The 13,920-nt window shown below is 48.9% G+C and overlaps 1 protein-coding gene across 1 annotated transcript; it reads right to left on the bottom strand.

Annotated features, from left to right (window-relative positions):
• Nucleotides 1–250: 250 nt before the first annotated feature.
• On the bottom strand, nt 251–598 carry LOC112892643. Its single transcript, XM_025959776.1, has one exon. The coding sequence runs from the start codon at nt 596–598 to the stop codon at nt 251–253; it is 348 nt and encodes a 115-aa protein (XP_025815561.1).
• Between the last annotated feature and the right edge of the window lie 13,322 nt (nt 599–13,920).

Raw genomic sequence — 13,920 nt, 5'->3', positions numbered from 1 at the left:
AGCTCATGAACTGGGTTCCGTTGTCGGTGATGATCCAATTCAGAACCCCGAAACGGGCGACCAGGTCCTTGATGAACTTGAGTGCAGAGTTCTTGTTGGCCTTGATGACCGGGGTAACCTCTGGCCACTTTGTGAACTTGTCGATCGCCACGTACAACCATTCGTATCCGCCGACTGCTTTGGGAAAAGGTTCCAAGACGTCAAGCCCCCAGACCATGAATGGCCAGGATAGGGGGATGGTGTTGAGCGCCTATGCTGGCTGGTGGATCTGCTTTGCGTGGAATTGACATGCCCTGTAGTGTTGAGCCAGTTCAGCAGCGTCCTCGAGGGCTGTTGACCTGTAAAACCCTTGCCGGTAGGCCTTCCCAACCATCGTGCGGGAGGATGAGTGACTCCCGTACTCGCCTTTGTGGATGTCGGCGAGCAGCTCGCTGCCTTCCTCCTGAGAGACGCACCAGAGAAGGACCCCATCCTTGCCACGCCGGTATAGATCCCCATCTACCATGGCATAGCGCTTGGACTGTCGTGCGACCCGTTCCGCAGCCGCATCATCCTCAGGAAGGACATTTTCTTTAAGGAAGCCGTGGATGTCGTCCATCCACGAGGGTTCCAGAGGACTGACCGGAGCACAGTGTTCCCGGTGAGTGGCATGGCCTAGTTTCCCCCACTCAAAGGCGGCTTCCCCCTTCGACACGGTTGGCGGCCGTGATGGTAGATCCACAGAGTTTCTATTCGAACACCCTAGGGGCTAATGGAGCTCGTGAGGACGCTAGCCAGGACAGCTCATCGGACTCAGTGTTTTCCTTGCGGGGAACATGTCACAGCTCTAGTCCATCGAAATGCAGCTCCATGCGGCACACTTCTTGTGGCAGTACCAACCTGAATTATACCGGCTCAAGTACGCGAGTCCACCCCAGAGGGCTCCAACGTACTTCAAACGGTATAATCCCTTGGCCTGTCGGGTAGCGTCCTGATAAACCACCAATACAGGATCAAATAAGGTTACCACACACGAAGATAAGTCCAGAGATACAGTCACCATCATATTATACATCACAGGGGGTTACATTACAAGAGTTTCTAAAAGTAGTACGAAGTTTCAAATCTAGAGAAATTATTACAAACTGTTAAACTTATGGTTTTTGGCAGCGGAAAACATACGCGATGATTTACAACACGTCGTCAAGACGGATGTCATGCTAAGCCCGGGCACGACATCACTTGATATCACTAATGTTGGTCAGGGATGGATCCCATTCCAAGGACCAACCATCTGGAAGAGCACCGGGACAAGACAGGGGAAGAGTAGGGTCTTCAAAGACATTACCTGAAAAACATATAACTAGCAAGGCTGAGTATACTAATACTCAGCAAGGCTTACCCGTCTCATGGTATACTTAGCCATGTAACTAGACTTATGAAGGCTCATAATGGTTCGGGGTTTAGTTTCAGCTGAAAAGCAACAAAGAGTAGATCCTTAATTTCAACTTTTAGCTTTCAGGTTCTAGTTGATTATCCATTCTAGGTAAGCACCTATAACTACTCAAGCAAGGTAGAGCCATTTTACAGCATACCTCAGTATTACTCATCATAAGATTGCTCTTGTTACTCTATGTGGTAAAGGGATCAAGCAGTCTCAATCTCCGCGAGAAACGGACGATTCTTGAATCGAATTTCAGCCTTGCAAGGGTAAACCTAACTCACATGCTTGGAACATCCAACGATTGTTCCGAAGCAACCGTTTGCCTTTCATTCCGACTCGTACATCCAATGTGCAGGACGTATGTCTGTAGCGTGACTACATGACCGTACTCCTGGTTGCCCTGCAACACGTATTCCTACACGTCGAATCGAGTAATAGGAAGAACCAAAATATGAGTGGTGGGAGGTATGTCCACTCCTTAGTCCGATTGGTTACTAGGCTTACCGCTTACCATATTTCGCGGCATGTGGCTAGTACTTTCAAACACTTAACCACCGCTACCACACACTGCGACCTTATCAACTTTTATCAACACAGACGGGGTAAACTTCCAGGTCATGTTATTGCACATGACCCCGTCCATGATCCTTATAGTGATTGCGAAATGGTAAACATTCAACTCCTATATCGTGCGAGTGACAGGAAATCACCCGACTTCTACCGGTCCTATTAGCAGAGCATCTATGCGATAAGGACTCAGGTACCATACATTGGTTCCTAGGATTTATGCATTTAGGGTTCCATCTCAACTCCTAGACTTAATGCAAGATATAATATATAAGTATAGAATTGCATAATGTAGTAACTGGAAATACTGGGTTATGCACGGGGCTTGCCTTTACTGGTGGGGCTGAAGTCAGGGATGTTAGTATTATAATCTTCCGAACTTTGGTTTGGGGCTTCCGATAATCCCTTGGTGACGTTCCCTTGGTCTTCAGAAATATCCTCCGCAGACTCCTGGGAGATCTTGTAGGTACCGTTTGCGGAAGTAGTCGTATCTACATGCAATGCAACATTACATTCAAAGTGTGCACATAAAGCTATTTTACTTCACGATAAAGTTGCAATCCAATATTCATTTAACATATTACTCATATAACATCCAACAAGATCTGAAACTAAACTTAGATAGAGCTTCAGGTGGACAACTAATTAAGATGGACTATTTGTTGAAGACTACAGCAGAGTCGACTGGAAACAACAGGGGTTCAGTCGATAGAATTGGTAAAGAAGGGAGCTCTCTATATAATTTTAGGAAATCTGCTGATTTCTATTTGGAAGAGAAATCGGCAGGAGCAATCTCTGTATATGAGTAGAAAAGATTAGCCGATTTGGGTTCATTCGAGATTAAATCGGCTGCTATAGAGAGGAATGTTTGTCACACCCGATTTATAAAGAACATAAATCGAGCAATCATATATGCGCCAGGATCAGGTCACGCATATATACAACAGAATCATCAAGATATCACAACAACACATATCACGTACAACCTTAACATAAATCGTAAATAAATTATTTTATTACAACCGAATCAAGAATCGGTTCAAGAGTTGCGGAAGCGTAAAATGAAGTACATGAAGAGCCGGGCGCCACAGGGATGTCAACTGGGAGACAACGCCTAGAAATCGTCGAGTCCGCTGATGTAGTCCTCCACGTCGCCTGGTACTGAGCAGCAGTCGAAGATATCCCATGGAGAACAGAAGAGAGGAAGAGGCAAGTGTGAGTACATAACTTGTACTCAACAAGTATAATATGAGTATGAGGCTCTAGGGTTAGCTGACTCAACTGCATTAGCTTTTAATCTTGGCAAATTTTATTAAAGCTATTTACTATAAGTGGACGAGTTACCATAACCCAAGTTACATAATAATTAATCAAAATTAATCATGAGACTACTGAAAACCAAGCCAAAGCCACCAAAGGTAAACCCACTAATCAGACGGAGGATCTGGGTCGCTCATGACTGTGAACACAACTGATATATCAGTTTTACACTCTCGAGAGGTTGCACAACTTTACCCATAAGTCGTGAGCTACGCTAGTTGTTCATCACACTTCCTTAGGTGAGATGGCTAGCAAGCACACTACGAGACCGTTACAAAGGATCACGTTGATAAGGTGTAACCGCTAAGGATTCTGGATCAGCGACGATGGGGCCCACCTCCGGGGGTACAAGACACATAGCACAGACCAAGCCGGAGGAGCAGGGACCATTGAAGCTTACCACCCCTCTTGCCCACGCAGGTAAGTTACTCCCGAACCAACACGACCTAATTAGTAAGTCAAGACCGTCCCATTCCAGTCTTGTGGTTGCGCGGTTGTCCCAGGTTGTCGCTCTATGAACCGGTCCTTATGGAGAGTAGCCAACCAAGCACTAAGCACCGTGCTGGCCCCCTAAACCATGTTTCTATCAAAACATCCTTTAAAGAGACGTGAGCCACTCAAGCACACAGCACAGAGGGCCACCCTCAGAATTAAGTTGCATAGATCCATTAATCAAATTAATTAAAAAGGACCGACAAATGTGAGAGCACAGCACCTACCAAAACTAACCACAATGCAACCCAAGGATATATATATAAGGATAAAGGTGGCTAGGAAATCCTTATAGGCATACAGAATTAAAATGCAGTATGAAATTGAATTTAAAAGTGATAGGATGTTCATGTTATACTTGCCTTCCTCGTACTCTCCCGGCTGCTGCTCGAACTGCTCGGAAGATGGCTGCTCCTGTTACTCGTCCAAAGGCTCCGCGTCTACTCACGATCATCAAGCATAGTCCACACATACACACATGCACAAACAATAGCAACTATAAGAAAACAGTACACCAATACAATAGAACAGCACACAAAACTGGCCTAGAACTATTTTACGCGTTACAACGATCACGTGAGCGCAAGAATCACCTAAAACGGAGCTAAGCCACGAAATCTAGGGCTAAAACAAGGTTCAGGGACCTATTTGCGAGAAAACAGAGCTTCCAGGGGGTTCTGGGCAAAAACTAGGGACCCAAACATAATTAAACCCTAGACACAGGGGCTAACTAGCTAAAAACCCTAGGGCTGGACTGCGGGTTCAATTTTGAACCACTCCAGGGGTCTAAACGAATAAAACAGGACCTCACAGCAATTTCTTTTGAACTACCCAGGAGCGCGGGTTGATTTCAGAAAAACCCGAGGGCTCTTTAGCAAAAAGGCCAGGCCGAAGCGGTATCTTTTATTCTGGGCCGAAGGATTTGGATCTGACGGTTTGGATCTATCACGATCTAGATCTAATCCTGGCAGTTGGATTTGAACTGAGCGGCTTGGATTCAAAAAGGAGCGCGAAACGGTATGGAAGGATCTGATCCGTTGGATCCGGATTCAACGGCCAGGATGAAGTAATGTTAGGGTCTAATTGGGAGCGTCCCCTCCCGATCGGGCGGCTTAGACTTCACGGCTCGGTCACAGGCGCTTGGAGCGGCGGCGTGACCACCGGAGCTCTGTCTCCGCGGCGGTGCCTCACCGGCTCATGGCGTCCTCACCTAGGTTCGGATGGGCCCGCTAAGTGGCGCAGGACGTCCAGCGACGACGACGAGCGGCGGCGCACGGACAGCGTCGGGGAAGAAGGTCGCTGAGGGGTTGCTCAAGGCTCCTGGCTCCACGGTGCTGCTCGGGGGAATCCTGCGAAGCTAGGGAAGAGGTCAGCACGGCCTGAGAGGCAATGGATGCCGGCAATTGCTCGGAGGTGGGCGCACCAGCGGCGACGGCTCGGGTTCAATTCTGGCGAGCACAGGGACGGAGGACGCGAGCACGGCTCGGGGGTCGACCCTGGCACTTGGGCGGAGCTCCTGCGGAGGTCTCAGGTGGCGGGGCTGCAGTGGATCAGCGTGCCCGCGGCGGCGGGGCTCGGCTCCAAGCAGAGGCAAGGCAGCAGCCGCGATTAGGGTTTTGGGGCGGCGCTGTTGGGATGAGGTGGGTCCAAGGGGTGGCATAGGGGAATAAGAAGGGCAGGGCCAGGGATCTCGGGGTAGGGTTGTGGCGGAGAAGATCAGGAGGTCACGGCCGTGCATCGGCGCGGCCGTTGCGGGAACGGGGGTGCGGGAGGAGGGGGATGACAGGTGGTCCCGGTTGCTAGAGAGAGGAAAGGAGAAGGGAGCGCGCTCGAGCTGGCATCGAAGAAGGAAGCAGGCCTTGGGCGTGGCTCACGCGGGGGGAAAGAGAGGGAGAGAAGTGCTGGGCCTCGGGGAGGAGTTGGGCCGGGAAAAAAAAAGAGGGAAGGGAGAAGAGGGCCGCAGGTGAGGGAGAGGAGAGGGGTTTGGGCCGACTGGTTGGTTCTTTTCTTTTTCTTTTCCTTCTTCTTTCCTATACTCAACTAATTCAAACAAATCTAATTGAATTCAAAATACAATTCGAATTCAAACCTATAAACTCAACACAAATAAAACAATGCTGCAGCATGAATGCACAAACAATTTAATCCTATGATAAATTTTTATTTCCTTGTGTTATAAAATTACTTTAAATGCAGGATAAATTAGAGAAAACTCTGGAAATTTTATTTAAGCCCAACTAGATTCATTAAAATTAGGGAAAATTACATTAGAGTGTTACAAACCTACCCCCCTTACAGGAATCTCGTCCCGAGATTCGGATAGGCTAGCTAGCAAAGAGATCGGGATATGTCTTCCTTAGCTCATCTTCTCTCTCCCAAGTAGCCTCATACTCCGTGTGATGACTCCACTGAACACGGCACATCTTGATCTTCTTGTTTCTGGTAACCCTCTCAGACATCTCCAGAATCTTCACCGGATGCTCGATGTAGGTCAGATCCTCCTGCACCTCTAACCCCTCTATCGGTGCTTACTCTTCTGGCACCCTCAAGCACCTCTTCAGCTGAGACACATGAAACACATCATGCACTCCTGAGAGACTGGGAGGTAACTCCAAACGATATGCTACCTCACCTTTCTGTTCCAGCACCTTGAACGGACCGATGTATCAAGGGGCTAACTTCCCTCTCACATTAAACCTGCGGATTCCTCTCAACGGTGAGACCTTCAGGTACACATGATCACCCACTGCGAAGGTCAAAATTTGACGACGCACATCCGCATAGCTCTTCTGACGAGTCTGTGCGACCCTCAGGTTCTCGCGCACCTGCTGCACCAGCTGTTCGGCCTCCTCAACAATATCCGGACCAAATACCTGCCTCTCGCCAATCTGATCCCAATATAATGGAGTCTTGCACTTCCGACCATACAGGGCCTCAAAAGGGGATTTCTTCAGACTGGCCTGATAACTATTGTTATACGAGAACTCTGCATACGACAGGCATTTATCCCAGCTGGTACCATACTGAATAGCACAGGCTCGAAGCATATCCTCCAACACTTGGTTGGTTCTCTCTGTCTGCCCATCTGTCTGAGGATGATAAGCAGTGCTGAAACGTAGCTTCGTATCCAACGAATCATGCAACTGCTCCCAGAACCACGAAGTGAACTGAGATCCTCGGTCAGATATGATCTTCTTCGGAACACCATGCAGACAGACGATCCTGGAGATGTACAACTCTATGAGTCTAGCGCCGGAGTAAGTAGTGTTCACTGGAATGAAGTGAGCAACCTTCATCAACCGATCCACTACTACCCATATGGAGTTGTACCCTTTCTGAGTACGAGGCAATCCAACAATGAAGTCCATAGTGATTTCCTCCCATTTCCACTCTGGAATCTTCAATGGCTGCAATAGACCTGCTAGCCTCTGATGCTCTGCCTTGACACGCTGACAAGTGTCACAGCTAGCCACGTACTCCGCAACGGAACGCTTCATTCCATACCACTAGAATCGTTCCTTGAGATCATAATACATCTGCGTGCTGCCCGGATGAATGGAATATGCCGTATCATGAGCCTCACTCAAGATTAGCTTCCTGAGATCCGCTACATCCGGCACACATATCCGACCCTTGTACCACAAGGTACCCTGATCATCCTCTCTGAAATGCGGTGCCTTGCCAATCTTAAGCAGCTCACGAATCTCTTGCAGCTTCTTATCTTCTTTCTAATGCTGCCTGATCTCTACCTCTAGAGTGGGTTCTGCCTCGAATGATGTACCCGAGGTGTGATGCAAGAAACCCAGACTCAACTGCTCAAACTCCTCGCATAACTCCTGAGGCATCTGAAAAGCCACGGCCATGTTAACATAGCTCTTCCTGCTCAGAGCATCTGCTACAACATTGGCCTTGCCCGGATGATAGTGAATCTTCAGGTCATAATCCTTGACCAACTCTAGCCATCTTCTCTGCCGCATGTTCAACTCATTCTGAGTGAAAATATACTTGAGGCTCTTGTGATCGGTGTAAATATCACACCTCTGCCCAAACAAGTAATGCCTCCATATCTTCAGAGCATGTACGACTGCGGCTAACTCCAGATCATGAGTGGGATAATTCACCTCGTGCCGACGCAACTACCACGAGGCATAAGCTATCACTCTGCCTTCCTGCATCAGAACGCAACCGAGACCATCCCTCGAAGCATCACAATACACTGTGAACCTCTTGCTCTGGTCTTGCAGAGTTAGGACTGGCACCGTAGTCAACCTCTTCTTCAGCTCCTCGAAGGCATTCTGACACTCATCAGTCCAAGGCGAAATCCACACCCTTCTCTAGCAAGGAAGTCAACAGCTTCGCAATCTTGGAGAAATTCTCAATGAACCTCCGATAATATCCTGCTAAGCCCAGAAAAGTGCGGACTTCCTTCACCGTCTGTGGTACCACCCAGTCAAGCACATCCTTCACCTTTCCGGGGTCCACAGCAATACCTCCTTTGGAGATGACGTGACCGAGGAATGGGACCTCGTCAATCCAGAATTCGCACTTGCTGAGCTTGGCATACAGCTTGTGCTCTCTGAGCCTCTGCAACACCAGCCTCAGATGCTTCTCATGCTCTGCTTCTGACTTGGAATATATCAGGATATCATCAATGAATATCACCACAAAGGTGTCCAGATAATCCATGAAAACCTTGTTCATCAGATGCATGAAGAAAGCCAGAGCATTGGTCAAGCCAAAGGACATGACCGTATACTCGTATAGCCCATACTTGCAGGTGAATGCCGTCTTCGGAATATCCTCGGGACGAATCTTCAGCTGATGATAACCCGAACGTAGATCAATCTTCGAGAATACACAAGCACCCTGAAGCTGATCAAAAAGATCCTCGATGCGAGGCAATGGATGCTTGTTCTTGATAGTGACTGCATTCAGATCCCGATAATCGACGCACATTCTCTTCGCGCCATCCTTCTTCTCTACAAGCAACACAGGGAAAGCCCAAGGAGAGAAACTGCGATGGATATAACCCTTAGCTAGCAACTCGTTGACAGTCTTCTTAACTTCCTCATGCTCGACGGGAGCCATACGATTGGGCCGCTTAGCAATAGGAGCTGTGCCAGGCAAGAGATCGATAGAAAACTCAATATCACGATCAGGCGGCATACCTGGCAAATCATCCGGAAAGACATCCGGGAATTCAGACACCACGCGAATACCATCCGTGGGCCTAGCCTCCATCTGATGAAGAAATCCAGAAGGCTCTATGGCACCAACAGTAACCTCCTGACCATCCGGTGCTGATAGAAGAACAGTCTTCTGAGCACAATCTATCCGGACTCCCCACTTAGCAAGAGTCTCCATCCCGAGGATCACATCAATGCCCTTGGTGTCTAGCACCATAAGATTTGCACTGAAATCTATCCCCCTTATGGCCACACTGACTCTGAGACAGAAGACATGAGACCTCAACTGCCCTCCCGGTGAAAATACTAACATGCACCTCTTTAATGTGCTAGTAGGAATACCATGATGCTCAACAAAAGATTGGGTGATGAAAGAATGCGTAGCACCAGTATCAAAAAGCACTGTAGCAGGATGGGTGTTGACCATGAACGTACCAATAACCACGTTAGGAGCCTCGGCCGCTGACTCGGCCGTCACGTGGTTCACCCTGCCCTGAGCTGGGGCCTTTGGCGGTGCTGTACGCCCCTGCTGTCCTGCCTGCGCCTTCCGAGGGCAGACGTTGGCGTAGTGTCCCAGCTCGCCACAGTGAAAGCACACCCGTGGGAGTGCTGGAGCCTGCTGTCCAGTAGGAGGAGTGGGCACTCCCTGCCGTGGAGCTGGTGGAGCCGGTGGAGCAGAGCGTGCCGGAGGCGCTGGAAGCCTCTGACCCTGGCCTGCCTGTTGCTGAGGACGAGGAGGAAACTGCTGCCGCTGCTGGTACTGTTGGGGCGGCCTCAGCTGCTGCTGCTGCGGATGCTGATATCGGGGACGAGTGTTGCCGCCCGACGAGGATGGAGCCATCTTCCTCTTCTTATCCTCAATCTCCCGGCGCTTACGCTCGGTGTTGAGGGCAGCATCAACCAGATGGTTGAAACTGTCGAAGCGGTGGTTCAGTAGCGCATACTGGATGTGATCATCCAGCCCCTCCTTGAAATACTCCTGCTTGTCGCTATCACGGGCGACGTCAGCAGGGGCATAACGGGCCAGCTGAAGGAAACGGTCACGGTACTCCGTCACCGTCATCGATCCCTGAAATAACAAACACAGATAACAAGGATAGAAATCGCTCAATGTGTCAGGCTTACGAAAGAGATCAAGGATAGATCGAAGCTCAAAAGAAATTGCAGGGAATTCCATTTAATTTACCTGCTTAAGGGCACGGAACTCTTTCTGCTTCATCTTCATAATCCCTTCAGGAATATGGTGGCTCCTGAAGCGCTCACAGAATTGGACCCAGGTGAGAGAGTCGCGGTTCTGAGCCGGGTAGGACTCCCACCAATCAAGAGCTGAGCCTCGCAGCTGCCCTGCTGCGTACAGAACTCGCTTCCGGTCGTCGCACTGCGCAACAACCAACTGGCGCTCCACCGAACGAAGCCAGTCGTCTGCCTGGAGTGGTTCCGTGGTGTGAGAGAAGGTCGGAGGATGACCTCTCAGGAAATCCGCACGCCGGTCACGGGGCTGGGGCGGCGGAGGAGGCGGTGGCTGAGTGTTGATCTGCTGCAGAGCCTAAACGGTGTTGTTCAGGGTCGCCATCATCTGCATCTGGAGCTAGAAAAACTGCTTCGGGGTCAGTGGTGGCGGCATCGCCAACGGCTGACCAGTACTCTGGTTGTTCTGCTCCTGCTGGTCAGAACCGGAACCGGTGCGCCTGGTGTTCACCATCTGATTGCAACAAACGGAATTTTATGAGAACGAGATATTGTGCAGCTGCGAAAATGAAACTTCGGAAGGATATGACAGAGAGAAAAGGAATATAGGTTTTACCCCCAACGTTCTAACTCAATTTTTATTATTTAGTTCAAGTTGTGTTATGGTCGAGTTCCATGAGCAAGTTTAACTACTAGACTATGCAATCAACCAAAAATCCAAATCAAACATTTGCACAATAACAAATATTCAATATTCACAACTTAGTCGAGTGTATCACACCACTTGACTAACACACTCGTTCTAGCGTATTTTCATCGGGACAACCTAAACTTATAAATTACAAGATTAGACGACTCAGGCCAACGTCTATAGAAAACTCAAGTTGTTTCTCAGAAAAGACAGGGAAGAGATAGCAAATCAAGGGCTTAAGACTCAAGGAATATAAGCAGAAAATGATATTTGAAGATTTGCGGAAGCAAGGCAAGAGAAAAGAAGTCCTGTACTCGTCTAGATCTATCTAGGCTTCGTCCTACAGTCGATATGGCTCTGATACCAATTGTAACGCCCCAGTTCCAAATATGACTCAGTTCTACTCGCACGTTGAGTAAAACATGCACTCGCACCAACCCCGCTTACGCTTTCGTCCTCGCTTCGCGTAAAAGGGTTAACCCGGGGGTTGAAATGCACTTGGCACTTGGGTTTATATGTTGGTGAGACTCACCCTCAACTAGTAAGGTGGGACAACTCCCCACACATGCCATGCCACTCACACTTGGGCCACTAATGGGCTCAAATTCGTCCTTGTTGGGCCGGGATGTCACATACACCCCCCTAAAGGACCCGACGTCCTCGTCGGCAACATACCCGCACACTGGGGCAATCGACCAGGAACTTTCCCTCTTAGCACACGTTGTCCATGCGTCTAGTACCGGCACACATGCCATGCCGTGTGACCACACACGGGTCCACACGCGCCATGCGCCATATGCCTGCGTCCCTAGCACGCACACGCCCGTGTAACCGCGAGGGTCGGCTCTGATACCAATTCTGTCACACCCGATTTATAAAGAACATAAATCGAGCAATTATATATGCGCCAGGATCAGGTCACGCATATATACAACAGAATCATCAAGATATCACAACAACACATATCACATACAACCTTAACATAAATCGTAAATAAATTATTTTATTACAACCGAATCAAGAATTGGTTCAAGAGTTGCGGAAGCATAAAATGAAGTACATGAAGAGCCGAGCGCCACAGGGATGTCAACTGGGAGACAACGCCTAGAAATCGTCGAGTCCGCTGATGTAGTCCTCCACGTCGCCTGGTACTGAGCAGCAGTCGAAGATATCCCATGGAGAACAGAAGAGAGGAAGAGGCAAGTGTGAGTACACAACTTGTACTCAACAAGTATAACATGAGTATGAGGCTCTAGGGTTAGCTGACTCAACTGCATTAGCTTTTAATCTTGGTAAATTTTATTAAAGCTATTTACTACAAGTGGACGAGTTACCATAACCCAAGTTACATAATAATTAATCAAAATTAATCATGAGACTACTGAAAACCAAGCCAAAGCCACCAAAGGTAAACCCACTAATCAGACGGAGGATCTGGGCCGCTCATGACTGTGAGCACAGCTGATATATCAGGTTTACACTCTCGAGAGGTTGCACAACTTTACCCACAAGTCGTGAGCTACGCTAGTTGTTCATCACACTTCCTTAGGTGAGATGGCTAGCAAGCACACTACGAGACCGTTACAAAGGATCACGTTGATAAGGTGTAACCGCTAAGGATTCTGAATCAGCGACGATGGGGCCCACCTCCGGGGGTACAAGACACACAGCACAGACCAAGCTGGAGGAGCAGGGACCATTGAAGCTTACCACCCCTCTTGCCCACGCAGGTAAGTTACTCCCGAACCAACACGACCTAATTAGTAAGTCAAGACCGTCCCATTCCAGTCTTGTGGTTGCGCGGTTGTCCCAGGTTGTCGCTCTATGAACCGGTCCTTATGGAGAGTGGCCAACCAAGCACTAAGCACCATGCCGGCCCCCTAAACCATGTTTCTATCAAAACATCCTTTAAAGAGACGTGAGCCACTCAAGCACACAGCACAGAGGGCCACCCTCAGAATTAAGTTGCATAGATCCATTAATCAAATTAATTAAAAAGGACTGACATATGTGAGAGCGCAGCACCTAGCAAAGCTAACCACAATGCAACCCAAGGATATATATATAAGGATAAAGGTGGCTAGGAAATCCTTATAGGCATACAGAATTAAAATGCAGTATGAAATTGAATTTAAAAAGTGATAGGATGTTCATGTTATACTTGCCTTCCTCGTACTCTCCCGGCTGCTGCTCGAACTGCTCGAAAGATGGCTGCTCCTGGTACTCGTCCAAAGGCTCCACGTCTACTCACGATCATCAAGCATAGTCCACACATACACACATGCACAAACAATAGCAACTATAAGAAAACAGTACACCAATACAATAGAACAGCAACAAAACTGGCCTAGAACTATTCTACGCGTTACAACGATCGCGTGAGCGCAAGAATCACCTAATACGGAGCTAAGCCGCGAAATCTAGGGCTAAAACAAGGTTCAGGGACCTATTTGCGAGAAAACAGAGCTTCCAGGGGGTTCTGGGCAAAAACTAGGGACCTAAACGTAATTAAACCCTAGACACAGGGGCTAACTGGCTAAAAACCCTAGGGCTGGACTGCGGGTTCAATTTTGAACCACTCCAGGGGTCTAAACGAATAAAACAGGACTCACAGCAATTTCTTTTGAACTACCCAGGAGCGCGGGTTGATTTCAGAAAAACCCGAGGGCTCTTTAGCAAAAAGGCCAGGCCGAAGCGGTATCTTTTATTCTGGGCCGAAGGATTTGGATCTGACGGTTTGGATCTATCACGATCTAGATCTAATCCTGGCAGTTGGATTTGAACTGAGCGGCTTGGATTCAAAAAGGAGCGCGAAACCGTATGGAAGGATCTGATCCACGGTGCTGCTCGGGGGAATCCTGCGAAGCTAGGGAAGAGGTCAGCACAGCCTGAGAGGCAATGGTGGTCGGCAATTGCTCGGAGGCGGGCGCACCAGCGGCGATGGCTCGGGTTCAATTCCGGCGAGCACAGGGACGGAGGACGCGAGCACGGCTCGGGGGTCGACCCTGGCACTTGGGCGGAGCTCCTGCGGAGGTCTCAGGCGGCGGGGCTAC

This window comes from Panicum hallii, chromosome 5 (genome assembly GCF_002211085.1).
Source record: "Panicum hallii strain FIL2 chromosome 5, PHallii_v3.1, whole genome shotgun sequence".
In the NCBI taxonomy this organism is placed as follows: Eukaryota; Viridiplantae; Streptophyta; class Magnoliopsida; order Poales; family Poaceae; genus Panicum; species Panicum hallii.
Note: the sequence above shows the minus strand (reverse complement) of the source record. Positions and strands in the feature narration are given on the sequence as shown.